This window comes from Lucilia cuprina, chromosome 2 (genome assembly GCF_022045245.1).
Source record: "Lucilia cuprina isolate Lc7/37 chromosome 2, ASM2204524v1, whole genome shotgun sequence".
NCBI lineage: Eukaryota > Metazoa > Arthropoda > Insecta > Diptera > Calliphoridae > Lucilia > Lucilia cuprina.
In genome coordinates this window covers 19,369,316-19,392,556 of record NC_060950.1, presented here as the reverse complement: position 1 = coordinate 19,392,556, position 23,241 = coordinate 19,369,316, and the positions used below count along the sequence as shown (strand labels likewise).

Below are 23,241 nucleotides of genomic sequence, written 5' to 3'. Positions count from 1 at the left end.
GACTATACACTAGACTATAGACTAGACTATAGACTAGACTATAGACTAGACTATAGACTAGACTATAGACTAGACTAAAGACTAGACTATAGACTAGACTATAGACTATACTATTGACTAGACTATAGGCTACCTTGTAAAGTGGACAATTGAATAGACTATATAATAGACTATAGACATGACTATAGACTTGACTATAAACTTGACTATAGGGTAGACTATATAGTATATAGACTAGACTAAGATAAACCTTTTCTTAAGTTACTGCTCAGCTTTCAATATTTAGAGAAGATTCTTAAAGAGAGGAAGTCAAGCAGATGAAAGAATTGTCTAAAGTATGTTAGTTCAATGGAAAATTCAAATGTCAATGTTCCAGTTTGATAGACGGGAGGTGTTAAGTTCGATTCATACCTGAAACATTGGATAATGAGCGTACATCAGTCCAGAAAGTGACTTTCTTCGAATTCGATGTATGTACATTAAAGCTTCCCCTTACTAACTAACTAACTAACTAACTAACTAACTAACTAACTAACTAACTAACTAACTAACTATGTCTGAATTGGGAGCTGTCACCTACAGCCATGAAAGTCAAGAGAAATAATTAAGAAGCTTTCTAATAATTGTGTGTGTTGTTTCTTTGTATCGTGTTTAATTTTGTAGAATGTTTTCTAAAATCACATTTTACAATAGCTAGATGATTATCGCAAAAAAGAACGTTACAGAAAGCCAATTTAGCAAAACAAAAAATATCAGTTTTGCTGAACATGTAAAGTGCGTCAGCAAAGTTTTGCTAAAAAAACATTTGAAATTCTAATTTTCTATAAATATAAAATAAAAACTGAACTTTGCATTTTGGCGATCACATTAGTTGCTATAACCGCTATAAACCACCATTCCAGTTAACTAAGTATGCATGTTTAATTTCATATTAAAACTTTAAGTGATTTTTGATTAACAATCAACATTTCATAAAACAATAGATTTTTTAATTTATTAAATATATAAAAAAACCAAAACACTTTCAATTAAATTTGCATTTTTCATTTTATATACTGAATAAACCGGCCTTTAAAGCAAATATTTTTAGCGGCTCATCAGTGTCTAGTATAGATATTTTCTTATAAATATTTAATAACAAAACCATAAAAATTTGTGAATAATTTTTGAATATATGTATATATTTTTTTTTTGTTAAAAAATATTTTAAAAAAAATTATCACCTGCTAATTAGAATATTTACCCCATATGGTCGTATCTCATTGACGTAGTATTTCTTTAAATTGAAAAAAATACACACATTTCAACAGCTGTTGAAATGCCGCTGATAGGAGTGTATTTCACCCACAAAAGATTCAAGTCAAGCACAACGTACCCAGAGTAGCTTTATCAGCTCAGGCACAAGCTGAGCTTAAAAACAACATCAACCAAATATACACAAAGATATGTTTAATTATAGCGCATGGTCTAGAATGTGTTGCTCAGTCGTTTTAACCCCATAAGCCATCCATCAGAAAACAAATACATATTCACAACAAGATCAATGACAATAAATCTGTCCGTCCTGCTGACTGGCAAGAATGTGTTCAAAGATAAGCAATGAAATAACAAACAAAAATCCCTGCTTAATATTAACTAAAAATAAAACAATTGTTGATTTAAATTTTCACAAAAATGTTAAACACTTTTTTAAAAAAAAGTGTTTCTTTTTTCAAAATTTTATTTTTTCAAAATTTTCTGGCTCCTTTTCTTATGGCACTTTAATAATAAAGACTTAAATAACTAAAACAATGAGATTACAATTAAATTATAAACAATATACAGTATTTTTTTAGAAATTTAATTTTAATTTTAAATTTACAAATATAAGTTTTTTTGTAATTTGTGTTTTTTTAATTAAATACAATTTTAAATTTAAAAAGAATTTGTACATGTTGTAGTTTTTTATTCAAAATTATTGTCATATAATTTATTACAAAATTTGTTTGTTTTTTAATTTACAATTTATTGTCTTTTTTTAAAAAAGCTTTTATTGGAATGAAAGCTTTTTTTTCTAATTAACAGTGGGTTAGTTTTATCTTAAATTTAAGTATTTTTTTTACAAATTGTTTGTTTAAAGCAACATCACATTTAAGAAATGATTTAATATCATATAGTTTATTATTTTGTTTTAAACTTACAAACGTATAGGGAAAGCTTTAATAAAGAAAGCTTAAAGTATGGTTAACTTATGAAATAATGACTGTAAATAGCTTAAAAGCTATTCAACAATGTTGTAATTAAAGCCTTAACGAAGTTATTTTTTTCTTTAGAAAAAATGTATTTTTAAGCAAAAATCCTAAAAGCTTTTAGGAAATGTTTATAGGTAAGAAAAAAAGCTTGTTTTAAAGCTTTTGAACTGTATTTAAAAGAAAGCTTTTAAGCCTTCTTAAGTCTTTTTAAACATTTACCAAAAGCTTGTATTTTTTTGTAAATTAAATTTATATAAATTATTATTTTAAAGTGTTCATCAGTCCTTAAAGAGTTTTTGTTTTGTTATATATTTTTGTTTAAATTTATTTCTCATCTTCCTTCTTCTTGCGTATTTTACCCTCCGTTTGTATGGTAGCGGTAACGGCATCAAAACAGGAAGCTATTGAGGGCTCAGACTCATCTGCACTATAATCATAACCTGCCATTCGTGACAAAGTTAAAATATAGGAACAGGCTACTCTTAAAACGGAAAGCTTTGAAAGCTTTTGATTGTTCGAATAGGAGGGTACAGCTTTTCTTAAAGTTTCATAGGCCGCCGAGATGGTATGTACACGTGAACGTTCGCGGGCATTGGCCTCTATGCGTCTTTCTCGGGTCATATTTTTATAGTTACGCTGTTGCGGTTTCGAGGAGTTTTTCTGTGAGCCTGAGGTATTTAGAGAAGATTCTTCATGGGAGGAGGTTAAGGAGAGAGCTGGTGGTGGTACTAGGGTAACTGAAGCCTGTTCTGTACTACAGCTATTGCTGCTAGTATTGCTGGCATTTTTCTTGGGTGGTGTTTGTTCTATGGACGATTCGCGGGTAAATCTTTTCTTAGGTGTTAAACCCTTTGATGTTGAGCTTCCATTACTGCTTTCCAAATTATCGACTGGTTTCTTTAGGACTAAAGCCAAGGGTTCTTGTTGTTCTTCGCTTTGTTCCTCCGCATCCAAGGGCAGTCTATGCAAAGTGGTAACACCAGGATGTCTTACAAATACCTGGGCCGGATTTGGCATCATTTCATGAGGTAATATCTGACTAGGATCCCATAGTTGTGGTGGTGGTGAGGTTACTGTTACCGCCGGCGGTGTTAGAACAACACCCGAATCGGTATTCGAGGAATAACGTATGCGTTTCTTAAGCGGTCCATTCGATTGAGAAGCTGTCGATTTTTCTTCTACCACCTTTGAAGGTTCTGAACTTTTGCGTTTATTGCGCACCAATGAAATCGGTGTGACTTTAACTTCCACTGAATCTTCGGAATTATCCGTAGGACTACTGGGTTCCATGCGTAAATTATCACTAAAATAATCATCACCACCTTCTGAACTGCCTGAACAGAAACCAGCATCGCGATCATTGGAATGGGGTGAACCTAAAATGGTAATAATTTTAATAAGATTAATAAGTTTTTTTATTAACATAAATATTATTAAATAAATTTTATTGCAAAATAATACAAAGAGAGTGGGACATTAATTTAAACCACAATCATGTTTATTATATAGTTAATGTTGTAGTTGATTTTCTATTCGTTTTTGCTTAACCTTAACTTACATTTTAGTTTTTATGCTAAATCTTTGCTTTAGACTTTCTATGTCAAGTTGGCCAAAATATTTCAAAAAAAAAAATAAATAAATAAATTCCCTTTGTTTATTGTTTTCAATCCGCCTACGCTGTTTTTTGAAAGAGGTTGCTGTTGAACCAGTTTAAGTTGGTAATAGATTTAAAAATGTTTTTGCTACACCATGATTATATGATTTTGTTTTGTTGTCGTTTTTAGTTAATAAATTAGTTTTTTGTTTTATAAAAGAAAAAAAATATGCAAAAATTTTAACGTTTACCTGTTGAGCAAGATTTCAACAAGTGATAAATCTTTAAGTTATTACAGGATTTTTTTTAATTTTTTCTTAATCTGGTTTTATGACCCCTTTTCTTGTTTCTTTTTTTGTCAAAATTTTAAAGGAAATTTTGTTTTTTTTTTATACAAATTATTATGGTTGTTGTTTAAATATGTACTTTATAATAAATTTGTGTTATCATTTTGTGTTTTAGCCTTTTTTCCTTCAAAACACAAAATATAAATTTCAAGTTCAACAAAGCCATTAAACTTGTTAACCTCTAAAAAAATTAAACACTCACATACAGTTTGCATGAAAAAATTTATAAAATTTAAAATTTTGCCGCCAGGTTTTCATCTGTAAAAAAAACGAACTCAACCGCCATAATATTACGTTTGCAGTTCAAAATATTTGTATTGTTTTTTACCTGTCGTCACAGTTTCATTGTGGTGGTTACGGCAGACCATTTAAAAACCCCCAACAGTTTTGAGGGAAGGCAATGGTTCCCATTTGGTAAGTATTTATATTCTCAAAATTTCATAATTATTTCAATAATGTACTCTTTGTAATACAGAGAGAAAGTCTTTAATTCCTTTGTTATCCCCATGTAATGCACATGGTAACCAATTGCCACTTTAGGGTTCAATGTATCCCTTTTAGTAAGTATTTCTTTTAACCGCTCAAATGGAATTTAAAAATTTTGTAAACATTTCACTAATGCAATTTTTGTAGTGCAAAGAGAAAGTCTTTACATTTGTTATTTTCCCCATGTAATGCATATGGTAATCAATGTATCCCATTTACTAAGTATTTTTCTCAATCGCTCTACTGGAATTTAAAAATTTTGTAAATATTTCACAAATGCAACCTTTGCAATGCAGAGAAAAAGTCTTTTATAACTTTATTACCCCCATGTAATGCACCTGATAATCAATTGTCACTTTTGGGAGTCAATGTATCCCTTTGAGTAAGTTTTTTTCTCAATCGTCAACTCTTATATAAACACTTTATAATCATTTCACTAATGTACTCTTTGGAAAGCAAAGATCACTTTATTATCCCCATGTAATGCACATGGTAATCACTGGTCACTTTAATGTTCCAAAGTAAATTAAAAAGTTAACAGTTTTAAACATTTTAAGTTATTTAAGCTCTTTAAAGTAATCTGCTATACATGCATTTATCCATTTGTAATGAAAATAATGAGTAAATGTTAACAGGCACTAAGAACAGCCGGGCATTTACAAATATCATTAAAATCGTATTAAATACGGAATGAAAACATACAACAAGTGTTTTTATAAAGAAATTTTATGGCATTTTATGGATTTACTGGGATTTTCAAGTATTTTATGGATTTAAACCGGAAATAGAGTTTAATTAAAAAAGTTAATTGGATTTTAATTGAAAGAAGAGGCAAAACTGGGAATAACAACTTAATAGAACAAAAATAAGAAGAACAAAGTAGAAACAAAAGTTATAAAGATTTTTAATAAAGTCCATCAAAAGTAATGAAATTTTTTAATAAAATCCATAGAAATTTCCAAAAATGTAACGGTAGTAATGTAAATGTGAAAATTGACGGAGATGAAGTTTTTGAAAAAATTTTAATAAATTTAAAACAAATCTATAAAATAGAAATGAGTGTAAGTGATGTAATTTGTAATGAAATCAATATAATTAAAATTTTAATCAAAATTAAAGAATAACAAATCAAATTTACCAATTAGAAACTAAACTGATGTACGTTTTTAATCAAATCAATTAAAGGAATAATTTACAGCCAAATTAATGTAAAATATTTAATTAAATTAATCAAATTTACTAAAAAGCAAAGTAATGTAAATTTTTAATCAAATCAATTAAATTTATCAAGCAACACCCAAAGTGATGTAAAACTTTAATCAAATTGATGTAATACAAAGTCTCTTGTAAAATATCTATAAGAATTCTAAATGTTATTGATAAATCTTATAGTAATCTTCTTAATTTATATTCCTGTCACTATCATCTTAACTGCAATTGATTTCTAGTTAATTTCTGATTTCTATCAGTCATTTTGTTTCATTTTCTGTTAATAAAAAAACATGTTTTTATAATTTATGAGTTCAAATTTAGAAGAATCTTTAACATCCTGCTTAGAAAACGAAATTTTTTAAGAGAAGAAAATATTGAACATTAAATGTTAAATTTATCAGATAAACACTTGCTATCTCTTGACCTTTTATTTTCTATCCAACCCTTATCAATTATTATTTTATAGAGAAAATAATCTGTTTCATATATTGTTTTCATTTAACACCTGTAAAGGATCAAGTCACGTAACGGTGGAAGTTCAAATACATACACACATAGTTTCATGGATAAAATATGATGTGAAAATAATCACTTGTTGTCACTTTGGTAACAACAGTTGAGATGAAAAAGAGCGATAACTGAAAAGATGAGGTAACTGGGGTTACGTTATTATTGTTTTCCCATATATTTTGTTGTTGTTGTTCGATTACATTGAAATCAAAGGTGAATTATATATAAAAGAAAACAACCCCTAGAATGTAACCATTTTTCAACTTGTTGAAAAAGGCAGCTGTTTTGTATTCAAAAATAGATTTAATGCTAGAATTAAGTGTGGAAATTGATTTTGTTTTTTTTTTTTGTTGTAAAAAAAAATATTTTTCAAACAAGTGTTTTGTAATATTACATAAGATTTGTTTAATCACCTGTGATTATTAACGCTACCTGTTTCAGTTTAATATTTTTCTAATTTAAGATTGTTTTGTTTCTTTTTTTTAGTGAATTTTCTTCTTCTTTTTCTTGGGGGTAAAAGTCCATTTGTTTCTTTTTTCATAATCGTTTCATTTTAATTATTACTTGTCTTTTCTGAAATTTTTTTAGTCTAAAGGTTATCTTGTAGTAGGAGACGTTCAGACATGTGTCTAAAGTTTTTTTCTTCTGTTTTACGTTTTATTTTTAATCTAATAACTATTTAAATTATTCATTTGTTCATGATCTTTTGTAGTAAAAAGAAAAGATCATCTTTAATACGCATTTTATTTTTATATACATATTTTAAATTCTTATCAGTTGTGAAAAAAAAGAAATGTAAATACACGTTTTAAATTTTTATGAATGAAATCTTAAAATAGCGAGATAGTGTAGAGGCAAACATGCTTTTTACAGTTCAAATTAACCCTTTAAAAAATCAAAAGAAATTGCTTTTAATTCATATGATCTTGTCTCTGCTTAAGCGTACAACCTTTATAGCTAAGACAACAACCTCCGTCTCTTTCTCTCTACTTCATCCTAGACAATAATGCTTGCAATTGTTAATCTAGTCTATGATTTTGTTAAACAAGATCTGCAGCAAAAAAACGTTCGTAATTTATTTCAAATTCATTTCAATTCTTTAGAGATTGCGATCAACTTCGAATGCCAGCATTAGGAAACTGATTGAATCTTAAAATAGCTAGATAATCATTAAAATTCGTTTCATTTTCCATGATCTTTCTGGGCTTAAGACTACAAGCTTTATAGCAACGGCAGCAATCTTTATTATGCTCTCAGTTCAAATTAACTTTTTAAAAACGATAAAAAATCGCTTCGTCTATGATCTAACTCTGCTTGAGACTACAAGCTTTAAAGCTATGACAACAATCTTATTTATGCTCTCTATCTCTCCAGACAAGAGAACAGTTTTAAAAGAATTTCTTCAGATTTAAAAGGAAGATTGCGATCAACTTCTGATCGCAACCTGTTTTAGTGATCTTCTTGTATCTACATATATATCTTAGATATTAAAATCTTAAACCTGATATATTTTCATGATCTGTGTTAATGATCTTTATCTTCCTAACTGACACATTAAACTCTAAAGCTAAGGCAGCAAAATTATCGGAATTTCATCAAAAAGCTTATTCGAATGTCATCAGTAGACCCCTGATTTCTTTGCATGATCTTTTTCTCTAAACTATTTAGCTAAGACAGCAACCTTATCAGAAATGCTTCTAAAAGTGATCTCTTTTTATTCAAATTGCAAAAAAATATCTTAATTGTAACAAATACTACACTGAAACCCCTTTCTTTCAATTACAAAATTTATTGACATTTTTCTCTCTATAATTTCTTTATGACAAAAAACAAAAAAAAAAAAAACCTTTTGCCACTAAATACTTTCTATTTAAATTGCCGCTTGATTTTATAAGAAAATTTAAATAAATTATTATTGGCGCCATACTGCATTGACAACTTAAATTGATCATATGAACGAAACGAGAAAAAAAAAATTTAATTTACTATAGTAAATTAAAATGTATGCAAGAGAAAAGTAAAATTGCATGTGAAAAATAATTGAACAATATACAAACGAAAAAAAAATTAAAAAGAAATATTTCTCTGTCATTTTAATGAAAATCAAAAAAAAAAAAAAACTTTATAACTAAATAAAACATCTGTTGAAATTATATATGTATACCTCATCAATATCCAAGACATCATCAACAAGAAAACCACAACTTAGCAAAAAAATAAACAAAAACATCATCGTCATAATCAACAAAAGCTATAATAACCATATGAAACCCCCAACATTTTTTTCTTTTTTTTCAAAATAATACAACAAAAATAAACCTCAAAAACAAATGGAACAAAGCAGTCAATATTTAGCAGAGAAAAAAATTTATAAAAAAATAACCAACAACATCATCAACAAACAACAACCTCAACATCATCATCAATGTGCCTACAAGCTGTCCAAAACATATACACAACAATACTGAGCAGCTTCATCATAAAAATGTTTAGCAAAAATATTCAAAATTTCCCCTTCAGAAATCCTCCCCCCCTCCACACACACACAAACAAAACCGACATACATTTATACAATGTGCGTCATTCATGTTGAAGAAAAACCATAATTGTTAGGGGGAAGACGGGGGCCACCATAAGGTATGACTTCCCAAGCCTCTAGTCATGCCAACAAATGATCAACCTATACATAGTTTTATGTTACAACTTCATTATTATAACAATTTACTTAATGTTGTTTATTGATCATTATTATATCGAAGACTATTTTTTTTTTTGAACCATATTTAAATGAAATATAATTAATTGTTTTTTTTTTCTTTTAAATATATGCAAACTTTTTTGTTTAAAAACTATTTGCCAAAATAACAATTTAACTATTTGTAAGAAAACAACATTTAGACACAATACAAAACCAGGTCTTGGCCATTTGAATATAACAGATTTGACATAGATTTTGTGTTTGATTTTGTTGTTTTTTTTTTAAGAGAATTTTTGTTTTGTCTGGTTAGTTTCCTTATAAAAAACTGAAATTATTATTTGTTTCATATTGGTATTTAATAATTTTTAAATAAAATATATATTAATCATTAGCAAATATTAAAATTTGGCAAAAATAGTAGAGCAAAAAATAAAACAAAAATAATCATAAGAAAAAGACTTTGAACTAAATTTTTACATAATTCAAATAAAATAAATTAAGATTAATGCGAAAAATTTTGCTATTTTCAATTAAACAAATTTAAACAACAAGTTGTTAAAAAGAAAAGCTAATAAATCAACTTTAAATGCCACGCCCTCAACTGATGAGATAATGAGATAACAACACCTAAGCAATTGCTTAGAAAGAAGAGAAACTCTCATAAACAATTAAACAAATTGAAACGACAATTTGTTTAAAAGAAGAGATAATGAAACAACGTTAATGCCATGCTCACATCTGTAAAGGTAATGAGATAACAACATCTAAACAATTGCAAATAAAGAAGGGAAGCTCTCATAAACTTTCATACTCTCATAATAACAAAAGCTCAACAAAGCAGCACTTATTCTATTTATGATTAAACTTAAACGAAAAAAAAACTAGGCTGGCTAAAGAAAAAGGCATTGAAATGTAAACAAACTCTCTCTCCCTTTAACTAGACATGGGATTGGCAAAGAGCGAACAATAAGCTCACTGATTTGATAATTTTCTTATATGTACATACTCTTATGTGTGTGATTGCAAGAGAGAGTGATTAAACTTAAACGAAAAAAACTAGGCTGGCTAAAGAAAAAGGCATTGAAATGTAAACAAACTCTCTCTCTCTTTAACTAGACATGGCATTGGCAAAGAGCGAACAATAAGCTCACTGATTGCTTTTGATAATTTTCTTATGTGTACATACTCTTATGTGTGTGATTGCAAGAGAGTAAGAGAGCTGTTTACAACGAAATAGATGAAGACAACAAAACAAATTTAATTTACTCTCTTAGCAATAAAAAAATGTAAACAATTTCTCTCAATAAGAACACCATGAATCAGCAGAGAGTAATAAATGAGCTCACTGATTAATTTAATGATAGTTTTTTTATAAAAGTGTGAGAAAAATTATCTCATACTAACATTAGTGTAAAAAGAGTAAAAATCGAAAATAAGCAACGCTTCAACGTAAGAGAATAAGATAGCTAAAAAGAGAACTATTTGCTTATTACTAAAGTAGATAAGAAAAAGAGCAAAATAAAACACTTCTAACAAAGAAAAATTATTCTCATACTAACATTAGTGTAAAAAGAGCACAATGCCCATATAAACAACGCTTTAGCATAAGAGAACTATTAATGAATGCTTTAAAAGCTTGATAATTATATAATCTAAATTTAAAACCCAATTATATACTGAAAACTAAAATCTTTAAATGATAAGACTTAACAATTTACTTCCTCATTTACCATCATCATTATATTACTATTTATTAACTCTACGCAATTGTATTCAATATTTTCTCCCCCACTCCTTTTAAGGTTAATTAGACATAGTTTTGCAATTTAAACAAACTGTCATTTAATGTCTTTGTTTTTTTTTCTCCAGCTACTTAGTTATTGACAGAAATTTGTGATTTTTTTTATCCTTTACCTTAAACAAACAAAAAGTAACAACAACAACATACACAAATAAGTAAGGAATTTGTAGGCAAAAAAAGAAATATATAATAATAATAAAAGAATTGTTTAGTTAAAATACCAAAGTTGGTCATTGTTGTTTAGTAATGTCAAAGATGACATGTGGAAAATTATATGTGAATTGAAGATTTTCCTTTAAACTTTATATATTATTTAAGTCATTTACCATAAATGGTGGACAGAAAGTAAAGTTAACAAAGAGGGTTTTTTTTTAATCTAAGAAATGCTTGAGAGGAGAAAAGTGCTTTTAAATATGGATGAGAGAGAATTTTACATAAGGTAAACTATGATTGCTTTTCTAGTATAACGTTTAACTTTAAATTTGACATATTTTACATATTTTAAGTAAAACATCTTCTAGCAAAACTGTGCAACAAAATAAGCAATTTTTCTTATTATTTACATTGTTTACCTAATGTATACAATCAAATTATTGACTCAATTGGAAAGATGTTCAGATTTTTTAAGAAGTTCTTAAAATTTTATGATTTTTCTTAATAAAATGTTACATTTCCCTTTCAAAGTCTTTTGTTTTACGAATATTACAACATTTTAACAAAATTAAATAAACCAAACTTTATATTGAATTAAAATAAAAGAAAAAGTCTTAATACACCAGACAGGCGTCACATTTATACTTTCCCCTCCTTTTTATAAGACACACATAAATTTTATTTTTATTAAATATTCCCTACCACAATATTTCCTTTTCTTTAACCATATTGCTGGATTACTACTGTTTTCTAACCCTGCAGTTCGTGATAATAAATCTTAAAACTAGCGACCATTTTGCATTAGTCTAGGGCTTGTTTCAGGATGAAATGTAAAATACATTAAACACTTTATAAACTTTAGTTCTCAGAAAAGCTGTAAAGTGTTTACTCACTAGATTACTAACAGACAATAAAGTGATACATTAGATTAAAAGCTTTACCTACACTAGTTTTCTATATGTTTCTCTATCTCTCTCTCGCCCTTGCTCTCTTACCCTCTTTTTCTCAGTTTCTATAACAGACCTTTTAAGTTTTAGATAAAAAAATCTAGATTTTAAGAGTCTACTCTTTAGATTACTTAGGGTCAAAAAAGTGACGATATTACCAAAAGTTCAAATAATACAAATTACATAATAATATGTATATAAAATTGACTTCAACGACAATTTAAATATTTAAGGAAATTGGTAAACATTGACTCCTTGCTAAAAACCTTTTTTCTCTCTCTCATACTCTCTCGCTGTCTTACTTTCTCTCTCTTTCACATACATTACTATAAAGAAGTTATATAAAAAGCTCATTAGTTTTATTGTCATATTTTTGTCATTTTCTTAAAACATTTAGTTCAAAAGTATAGATTTAAAGTGTCTACTCTCTAGATTACCTAGGGTCCCTAAAGTAATGCTTAAGTGATTCTCTGCCTTAAAAAAGTACAAATTATCTAAATATATATTCTGAAATGTTAAACATTAAGATAAAAGTGTTACATAGACTTCTCGAAAAACTACTGGAATATGTTTCTCACTCACCAAGACACCCCCACACCTGACTCTTTCAAATACATTTACATTTCTATTGTTTAAAGCTCTTGAAGTTTTTCTCCTTTTCTCTCTCTCTCTGTTACATTAACAATGACAACAAAAAACAGATGATGATTATGATAAAAAAAGTTTTACTTTTATTGTCATCTTCATGTTTATTACCGCTCTTTTGGGAGTAGAGGGAGGGGTGATGATGGCATTTGTAAAAATCTAAATAGGAAGTGGTAACAATTTATGATTGTAGTTGTTATATTTGTTAAATTTATTGTCAACTTAGCTTTGTTCTACTACTATAAACATTGTATGTATAGTTTGTTGTAAAACATTTGTTTACTTTACATACATTTTTGGTAAATTGAGCAATAAAACAACAATTTACATTTGTTGTAAAACAAAAAAACAACGGTGGGTTTTTTTATAGTTGTTTGTAGAAGTAAAAGTGGTGTGTTAACTTTAGTTAACAATTGATTGTTGTTATTGTTGTTGCTGCTGCTGTTTGTTTGCTTATTGTTAACATATGTTGTTGTTGTAGTAGTAGTTGTAATAACAGTGTAAGAGTAAACTTTTTAAGATGACTAATAAAACAGATGAGACGCCAGCTTAAGGGAAACAATAGTAAAATAAGATTAACAGCTGTAAGTAGTTAACAATTCCAAATTATAGAAAATTTTCAAAATATTTGTATAAATTTTGAAAATTAGTTAGATTAACATGTTTTATTTAAAATTTGTCACGACAAGTTATGGTTGTTTTTTTGTAAAAAAAAATCCAAAAATTAACATGTTTATTAATTGTTAAACTTTATTTCAAAATAATTAGCCATTTTGTGACAAATGCCAAAAAGCAAAATAACAACAATTACAACTAACAAATGTCATGTTGTCGCCGTCCATCATTTAAATGATTGCAAAACATTTATTATGTTGAGTTTTTTTTTCCTTTTAACAAAGTTAAAAACTATTATAAATATATTTATTTTATATGTTTCTGCTTTATTAAAAAACGTTTAACGCATTTTTAATTAATCATGCCATGGCGCTTGGAATAATTGATTTCATATACATAACTATGTACATATAAAACATATTGTTGTTGTTTAGTACAAATAAGTTGGCAATTGATTATATTTATGCTAATTGTACAGTGTAAATTATAAACAAGTGTCAAGTAATTAAGAAAAATAAAATAAACATTAAAAAAACTAATGTTTTTTTGGTTCATTGTTTACCATTAAGTAAAGGAAAGAATTAAGAAAAACAACTGCTATTAAGTGCATTAAGTTTACCTTAATGTCAACAATGTAAAAATTTAAAAAAAATTTTGTTATTGTTAAAATGTTAAAGATTTTCAAAATTGTAAATTAAGTTTAATATAAAATGTAAATAGGGAAATTTTACATTGTTTACCTTAAGTAAACTATGTAAACATATTACATTAAAAAGGATTTAACTAAGTTCATATTTAAAATCTACAAAAACAAAGAAATTTTGCGTAAAAAATTATTGTTTACATAATGTCAAAATTGTAAACAATTGAAAACCTACAGATTTTTGTTCTAAAATTGTAGGGAATATTAAATACTTTACAAAATTTCAGTTTTTTACATCATGTCAAATATGTAAACAATGAAAAAATTCAGCTAAAAGTGTAAAATTTTGAGTAAAAATAAACAAATTTTACATTATTTACCTAAAAGCCAACAAAGTAAAAAATTACTTATGTAAAAATTAATTATTATTTTTTTTAATCATTGAAATGTTAAGAAATTTGAATAAAATTCATAATATACATAATATCAACAATGTAAAATATAAAAATTTTTCGAATTTTTGCTAAATTTGTTTATGAAAACATTAGAAAACTTAATAAAATGTCGTTAATGACTCTTTATACTATTGTTTACATGACGTAAAATATGTATAAACTTTTATATTTTAAGATAAACTTAAAAAAACACAAAATTTTACATAAAAATCTGTAAATTTTAATTGTTTACATTTTTTACCTTATGTAAACAATGTAAATTTTCATGTTTTTTTTTAATTATTACAAAATTACAATATTTTTTAAGTTTTATATAGAAATTTATAAAAATTTACATATTTTACCTAATGTAAACAATAGGTAAACAATACTATTTAGCACAAAAAATATTTTTAATTTCTATAATATTAACATTATTTACATAAAAATTTAAATTTCGACAATTTTTTACATAAAGCAAATGTCAACAATGTAACTAAAGCTTAAAAAACATATTTTTTGTGTAAAATAAGGTAAATATTAGGTAAACAATGTTAGAACTTGCTACAAATGTCTTGGGATTATTATATTGAAATAAATTATGAAATTTCTTAACATTTTTTTATATTTACCAAATGTAAACAATGTACAAAATGATTAATAAAAACATATTTTTTGAGTAAAAACAGGTAAATAATATGGAAACTTTTGTTAATTCAAAGTAAATTTTACTTTTACGAAAGAAAGAAGAACGAAGAACTTTTTTATAATCCTTTTATTAGGCTTTTTTTAAATGTCAACTTTCTATTTTCGATTTCTATATAATGAATCATTTTTTTTCAAATTTCTTTCTAAATTTATTTTCAATTTAATGAGTGGGCTATTTGATTAATACGCTTCAATAATAATAAGAATATTGCATAAATTTCCTTTTAATTGTCATCATTAAAATAAATATTTTTTCTTTGGCTGCTGATGCTGCTGCTGCTAATGATGATGAGTATTATTTAAGTCTGTGGTTATTTAGAGGTAAATTTGTCGCATTTGTAAACGAAAAAAATGTCTAATCAGATGATGAATGTAAAAATAATAATGAGATTGTTGTTATTATTGTTGATGAGGTGTTTGTTGTTTTATGATTAAATTGAAATTTATTTATATTTGATCTATTTTTATTGCTAAAACCAAATGTAATGTCAAGAATTTAATAATATTAATCACTTCCTTGAGACAAACACATAAATATTTCCCCAATGAGTAAAGTTAAGCAAAGTGATGATGACGCTTAAAAAAATCTATATAATTTTAATGGCAAAGAAACCACTAAAGATTTGCTGCGTACTGTTTTATTTTCATTTCTTTCTATTTTTTTAATTATTAAAAGATTTACTAGAGTTTTTTTTCTGGCTGAGCAAAAAAAAGGAAAGCATACGAAAAAATTATCAGCAAAAATATAAGAAAAATCGAAATATTATTTTGTGGCGCCACATGGCAATCACATTAGTTTTTCATTCTTATATTTCTCATCTGTTTTTTTTCACTTTCCTCATTTTGGGTCCCTTAGCTAGTTGTATCATCATGCAGCATGTTTGAAATAATATTCAGTATTTTTATATTCAACATCATCCCCATTTAACCACCCATTTCATGAGTTTTTTTGTCGTTTCCCTAAAACCCACATTTATGACACACAGCTGTGTCATCTCGTTTGGTATTTTTCTCTGTTTTTTATGTGTTTTATAAACAAGATTTTTATTTAACTTTTTTTGTTTTTGTTTCAAGCAAGAATTTATAGCAGCAGCCACATACTGCTACTTCCTACTTTTTTTTAGTTACCAACCTCGTCCACCTCCTCATTCCAAAAGCCCTGCCACATTGTTATTTAAATTCGTTTTTCCTACAACTCCAAAAATCTTACTACTGTTGCTGCTGTGTTGCTGCTGTGCTGTGCTATTCAGTAACAGCAACAAAAATTGTTAAAACGTCAGTGTGTCTATAATTTTTTTTCTTCTTCCTTCACATTTTGCCAATTTTTCTTTGTTGATTTTATTGTGGAGAAAAAAGTTTTTCATTGTGTTTTATATATTTGAATATTTTTTTTTACAAATTTTTTTGTTTCCTTTTTCTTTGAGTAATAGAGACCCCATAATTTGTTAAAGTGTAAATTTTTGTATGTGTGAGTGTGTGTTTTGGCGCCATCTGTTTTGTAATAGCAAAAAATTTTTATACTTTTTTTTGAATATCTTAAATATTTTTGTGTAATTGAGTGAAGTCTTATAGATTATAACGAGGGGGTGGTAGAGAAGAGAACTTACTGAATTAATCGTTTTGTTTGTTACTTTGTTTGTAGAAATATTGAGGAAATTATGTAAAATTTCTTTTACAGATGTTTTTAAAAGCTTAGGCGTCTTTTCTTAAACACCTTAAGGTATGCTAGGTTTTTTTTAATTGAATTTAAACAGTTAAAGAGTGATTAAAAAGGAAATGTTTAAAGTTTTAACTATTCTTTTGTAGCTTTTAATAGTGTTAGAGTATTTTACTAGCAAATGCTTAGACGTTATTTAAAACTCCTTAAGGTATTCATACTACACATTCAAAATCAAGTTTAAAAAGGTTTAAATGAAAATTAAAGAGAGAGTGCTTAGTTGTCTTTAAAAATATTACTAAAATTTATGTAGAATTTCATTTACAGATGATTTTAAAAGCTTAGGTGTCGTTTTTTAACTCCTAAAGATATGTTTTAAATCTTGAATAGGTATTTCATAGTTGAAGAGAGAATAAAAGAAAGCGATTGCTTAGTTGTTTCTGGAAATATTTAGGAAATGTGTATAATTTTATTTATAGATTATTTTAAAAGTTTAGGTGCTGTTTTGTTAACTCCTAAAGATATGCTTTACATCTTGAATATATATTGTATAGTTAAAGGGATAATGAAAATGAGAAATATTTAAAAAAAGCTTAAGTGCTGTTTTTAAACTCATAAAAACATACTTTACATATTGTATAGGAATTTTATAGTTAAAGAGAGAATGAACGAAAGAAAGTACTTGGTTGTTTCTATAAATATTTAAGAAATCTGTATAATTTCATTTATAGATGATTTTAATAGTTTAGATGCTGTTTTCTTAACTCCTAAAGATATGCTTTACATCTTGAATATATATTGTATAGTTAATCGGATAATGAAGATGAGTGCCATAAGTTATGTTATGGTTTTTGAGAGCAAAACTCTTCTGAATTCAAAAACTTTAATATTTTATGCAAAAATTAAAAGCTTTAATTTTAAAGTTTAAAGGTCATTAAATAAACTACAAAAATTTTGTTTATTTTTAACTTTAATCAAATGCTTATTTTAAATTTCCAAAAAAAGAATTATGTCAATCTGTATATAAATTGCTAATTTTTTTGTTGGTGTTGTTGTTTCTTAAGTTTCTTTCTAAATTATTTATCGATTGAGTGAATACAAAAAAAAAAATAAACGTCAGCAAAAATTTAAATAAATGACAAGACTCACCAAAAAAAAGCAAAGTAAAAAATTTAAGTTCAAAATAAATAAATATCAGATTACACCTTAAAAAAAATGCATAAAAAATTGTATTAAAATAAATTTGAAAAAAATAATTTGCTTTTATTTTATTTTTTCATATAAAATACTTTCTGAGTTTCACATTAATAGCTGACACCTGTTGACACTTTTTTTCTGTTGCGTGTGTAATTTATACAAACAGTCAGTCGTACACAGTAAATGAAATGCAAAATAAATATTTAAAAAAAATAAAATAAGGGGTTGTATTGAATTTTGTAATGAATTTTTAACACATTTCTTTACAAAAGAAAAACATTTTTTAACGAAATGCAAAAAATTTTAAAGAAACCAAAAAATTAAATAAACATTAAATAAATTGGCACATTGACTTAACGAATTTCAAAAAAAAAAAAAACAGTAAAATATTTAAAATAAAAAAATAGCTTTTTTTGTTAATTAAAAAGAAACCTTTGGAAAAATGTCTTTAAAAAATTAGAAACTATTTTTGGTTTTAATTGTAACAACAAGATAAGATACAAATTACAATTTTTTTGGGGGAGAAAAAGAGAGAATGAGTAAAAAAGGTTTTTGAACGCGTTTAAGGTCGTTTTCGTTTGTTTTGAAGTAACATTTTAAAATGTCATAAAAAATTGAGTAAAAATTTATGAGTTTTTAATTTGTTGCAATTTTATGGAGTAAATTTATTCATTATATTTAAATAAAGTTCATTCAACGTTTTAATTATAATAAATTAAATTAAGTTTATAATTTTGAAAGTGTTTTCTCAAAAAAAAATTAATTTATTCAAGAAAAAAGTGCCGCCTTAAAGTTGATTATACATTTGAAAGCCTAAAGTTAGGCTATACAAAAGCCACAGAGAAAAACAACAACTAAGCATTACTGAGTACAAACAACTCAGTTGTCTACTGAAACAGAGAGAGAGAGAGAGCATGACAACTAAGCATAATAGCTTTGATTTTCATTACACATCTTTTTGCAAAATTTCTTTTAAATTTTCTTTATATTTTGGCATAAATAATTTTATATCCCTTTCTACACACACATACATATATTATTTACATATATAATTTATTTCAATTATTTATTTTAATTTAATTTCCATTTCCTCTTAATTACTGTACAAAAAACCAAATTTCATTATTAATTTTGTTTTTGTAAATTATATTAATTTATTTCTTATTTCATTGTTACTCTCTTAGCTGGCTTCCAAATGTTATTATTTGTTTATAAAATGTTTTAATATTATTATTATTATTTTTGTTAAGTGGGTGTTTATTATTTTATTTTCAATATTATTTTTGCACTTTTTTTCAAATAATAAACAGGTGTTGGTGCTTTTTTTTTGACGTGTACAATTGTTTGGGTTTTTTTTCTCTATAGTTTAAACTTTATAATTGTTTAAATTGATTGCTTAATTTAGGTGTAATTTTTATGGTCATGTGTGTGTTTATTTTAAATGTGTTTTTGCTCTATAGATGAATTAATAGCATAAATAGTTGTCTAGACTTTTGTTGTTAAAGAAATTTTCGAAAATGAAAAAATTTAAATAAATTTGAAAGCGTAAAAAGCGTTTATTAGAATAACGTTTAAATGCCGTCGGCTTTAAAAAGAAGTTTTTGTTTAAGAGAGATCTTCTTTTCATAGTGTCTAACGATCACTTAAAGTAATAATGATCTTTACTAAGGCCTGAAACAGAATCTACAGTTTTGAAATTGCGGAAATTGATTCCTGGAAAAGATCATTTAAGGTTTCTGAAGCTCAAAATTGCTGATCTTTAAGAAAAATCCTATAAAAGATCACTTAATATCGTAATGATCTCTAAACTTATTGTATTAAGATCAAAAATTCTGATCTTTAAAAACTATTATAATATTTGTACAATTAATCACATTCTCTCTTGATCACTAAAAGACTTTGGATTTGGTTGATCATCAGATCGCCAAATAGCCGTCGATCTACTTTTTGCTAAATTTTGTTTTAATATTGTTTAAATTTTGAAGAAGTTGTTTCTTTTCTCAAAAAAAGATTACAAATGATGATCACTTTACCAAAAATGCTGATCTTTCAAAACTAATGGAATATTTGTGAAAATGATCATTCTCTATAACTGATCTTAAAACGGCCAGTTTACAGATAAAGATCACTTAGATAAAGGTCACCTAACTACTAGATCAAATTTATTGATCTTAAGAAATAAACACTATACTATATTAAACGCTTAAACGATTTCGATCTCTAGATTTTAAATTTATTAAAGTTTAACAGTTTCTTTTTAAAAATCTCACAAATGAAGATCAGTTAATACCAATATTGTTTCAAACTATTACTGATCACTACTAGATCAAACTTATTAACTCATGGAAGCTTTGTACTTATGATCACTCTCTATTTTAAAGGTTTTCTAACTTATATCATCTCATTAATAGATCAAAATTGTAGATCTTTAGAAACGAATGCAAGATTTGTAGAAATGATCACTCTCTATTATATTTAACGCTAAAACGATCGATCTTTAAATTAAAAGTGTGTTAATGTTAAACTTTAAAAAAAAAAATATCACAAATGAAGATCAGTTAATACCCATCTTGATTTAAACAATTACTCATCTCTACTAGATCAAACTTATAAATTGAAGGAAGTTTTTTTGCTTATGGACAGTGATTACTCTCTATTTTAAAGGTTTTCTTTCTAACTTATATCATCTCACTACTAGATCAAAATTGCAGATCTTTAGGAACTAATACAAGATTTGTAAAAATGATCACTTTCTACTTTATTAAACACTAAAACAAATTCTTTCTTTATATTAAAAATCTGTTAACGTTTGTTTTAAGAAACTATCACAAATAAAGATCAATACCGATCGCGTTAAAAACTATTACTGATCACTATTAAGATCAATTTTAGAAACTCAAGAAAGATTTGTGTAAATGATCACTATCTATGTTGATCGTTAATATGCTTCCTTACCATTCATTGGACATTTTATATGTTAAAGAAGTTGTTTCGTATCGATCGCTAGAACTAATTCTTTTTGAAGCTTTTTTGGAAAACAATTTGTTAGGTAACTTTGGAATTTTTAAAAGTTTATTATAATGCTAATTTTTTAAAAACTTTTAAAAATTAAAATAAAATTTATTTTAATTTTAAAATATTTTTTTTTTAATTTTAAAATAATTTTTTTTAATTTTTAAATAATTTTTTTTAATTTTTTAATAAATTTGTTTAAATTTTTATAAAAAATTTTTAAGTTTTTAAATAAAGTTTTGTTAAGTTTTTAAATATTTTTTAATTTTTATGTAAATTTTTTTGCATTCTTTAATAAAAATTTTGAAATTTTTAGATAAAATTTGTCAAAACCAATTTCCAAAATTTTCCAAATTCTTTTCTAAATTTGAGCTTTTAATTTCAACTTTAAAATATTTATTTGCTTAAATAAGGGCCGTCGGAAGATTCACTTGATCTGAACAATTCAAAAGTTTTAAAGACTTAACTGAGGTCATGATCAACCCAACTTCCACTTCCACTATCTATTTACTTTTATATCGAAATCAAGATTTTTGTAACAAAATTTTGAAAAATTTTTTATTTTATATAAAAAAGTGATCGCAAAGTCTAACAGCTTAAATTAAATAACTAATAGTCCCCACAACTCTCTTTGCTTAATATGTATAAAATTAATTTATATAAAAAAATTTTTTTGAACTTACCTTTCATTATAATCGCCGACAATTCGGAAGCATTTAAATGCATATAAAGATTTTCCGTTGAGGCGGTAGTCGATGTTGTTGTTAAATCAGCAGCCATATTAAAGCGAGGTATTTGTCACAATAAATAATCCCAATAGTAATAATAATTCCAAAAGCTATAGCTGAGATGAATTAATCCAAAGTTTGTGTTGTAGAAGAGACAAAAAAAAACTAGCGCGTAATCCAAAAAAATATAGGCGGGCGGTTTGTTTGATATTTAGCAATAAAATATGTTTTAGCACTTTTTTTTGTTTATGAGGGAACTATTTTGCTTTAAATTGTTTAAAGTTGTTTGTTTAGATATTTTTTCTTTCAATGGTTGTTATTAAAATAAAACAATACCATACACTTTAAAAATTTGTTAATATTTAACAAATTCATAATATTTTAACATAATTGTATGCTCTGTTAATTTTTTCTACTTTTTCAATATTTAAACACTGTTTTGATAGTACTTTTATTAAATAAAATTTAATATAAAAGTATTTTTTTTTTGTTAATATTTTAAAAATATTTCCGATTTTGTTTTTTCAAAATTTTTTTATATCTTTTTCAAAAGAACATGTGTTATATTAAATTTTGTTCACACGCGCTATCAACATCCGTCAGCATTTGTAGTCGTTAACGGACTGAAATGTTTTCGAGCACGACTATACGACAAATGCTGTATAAACATTTCGCACAATAATGTATGACCCGGCAAAGTAAAGAAAGAACACCACGACCGGCTTTACCTGCAACTTCCAGCGAACACGAACATCATCATCATCATACCGATGTTAACAACAAACACACAAACCCATAATACACACAAACACCCACTCGTTATGGTAGAACAATAGTAAAACTAAAAAAACTATACATCAGACTCATACATGTTTGACTACGTTAAGCAACATGTTGGTAATGACTCAACAACAAATGTTTAAAATAGTATGTTTGATTAGAGTATCTTTGCATCTTCTAGTAACAAATTTTATAGATACTATGCTAATGTTGTTGTTGCTTCTTCTCTTAATTGGCGCCTGCATTGAAGTCATATATTTCCACATATTGTTGTTGTTGTTTGTTGTCAAAGTTTTGCATTTCTCGTTTGAGGTTGCAAATCGTTCGGGCTCATACTTCGTTTGTTTTTTGTTGAAAATTTCTAACATTGTGTCAGTTTCGTTTGATGTTCGGGTGCTGTATAATCACACCTTTTAACGTATTCGTATCTTTTCATGTGTTTTTTGTTGTTGCTGTTGATATGTATTCGTTCGTGTTGAAATTTTTATGAATGAAAATTGGTTAATTGCTGCTTCAATGCAAACTTTTTTCTAGCATGCGATAAATTTGTTATTTATAGCAAAGTGCATGTGTACTTTTTTCCATTATTATTTAGTATTCGGAATATAATTGATAAGATAATAAACATCAAAATTTTTTTTTGGTTGTTATCTTAATAAAAATAATATATATTGCAATGTTTTTCATATTCAATTGGCAAATTTTGTTATGAAACTCTTTTCTTTATTCATATTAATTAAATTTAAGAAAATATTAAAATTGTTATTTAAAACAGGAAATCGGGGAGACAATTTTGAAACATCACAATTTATTATAACTAGGGGGTGACACTTGCATTAAATG

At 26.2% G+C, this 23,241-nt stretch overlaps 1 protein-coding gene across 1 annotated transcript; it reads right to left on the bottom strand.

Moving 5' to 3' along the window:
• Positions 1–1,996: 1,996 nt before the first annotated feature.
• Positions 1,997–21,960, bottom strand: LOC111678656. The gene is made up of 2 exons (XM_023440070.2): positions 21,574–21,960; positions 1,997–3,607 (listed from the first exon to the last, which is right to left on the bottom strand). The coding sequence occupies exons 1-2, from the start codon at positions 21,668–21,670 to the stop codon at positions 2,556–2,558; spliced, it is 1,149 nt and encodes a 382-aa protein (XP_023295838.2). The 5' UTR covers positions 21,671–21,960; the 3' UTR covers positions 1,997–2,555.
• Positions 21,961–23,241: the final 1,281 nt, after the last annotated feature.

Coding starts and splice junctions, on each gene's coding strand:
- LOC111678656 (XM_023440070.2), bottom strand. CDS start 21,670: ATGGCTGCTGATTTAACAACAACATCGACTACCGCCTCAACGGAAAAT. Junction 3,608..21,573: donor GTCGGCGATTATAATGAAAG/GTAAGTTCAAAA, acceptor TTACCATTTTAG/GTTCACCCCATTCCAATGAT.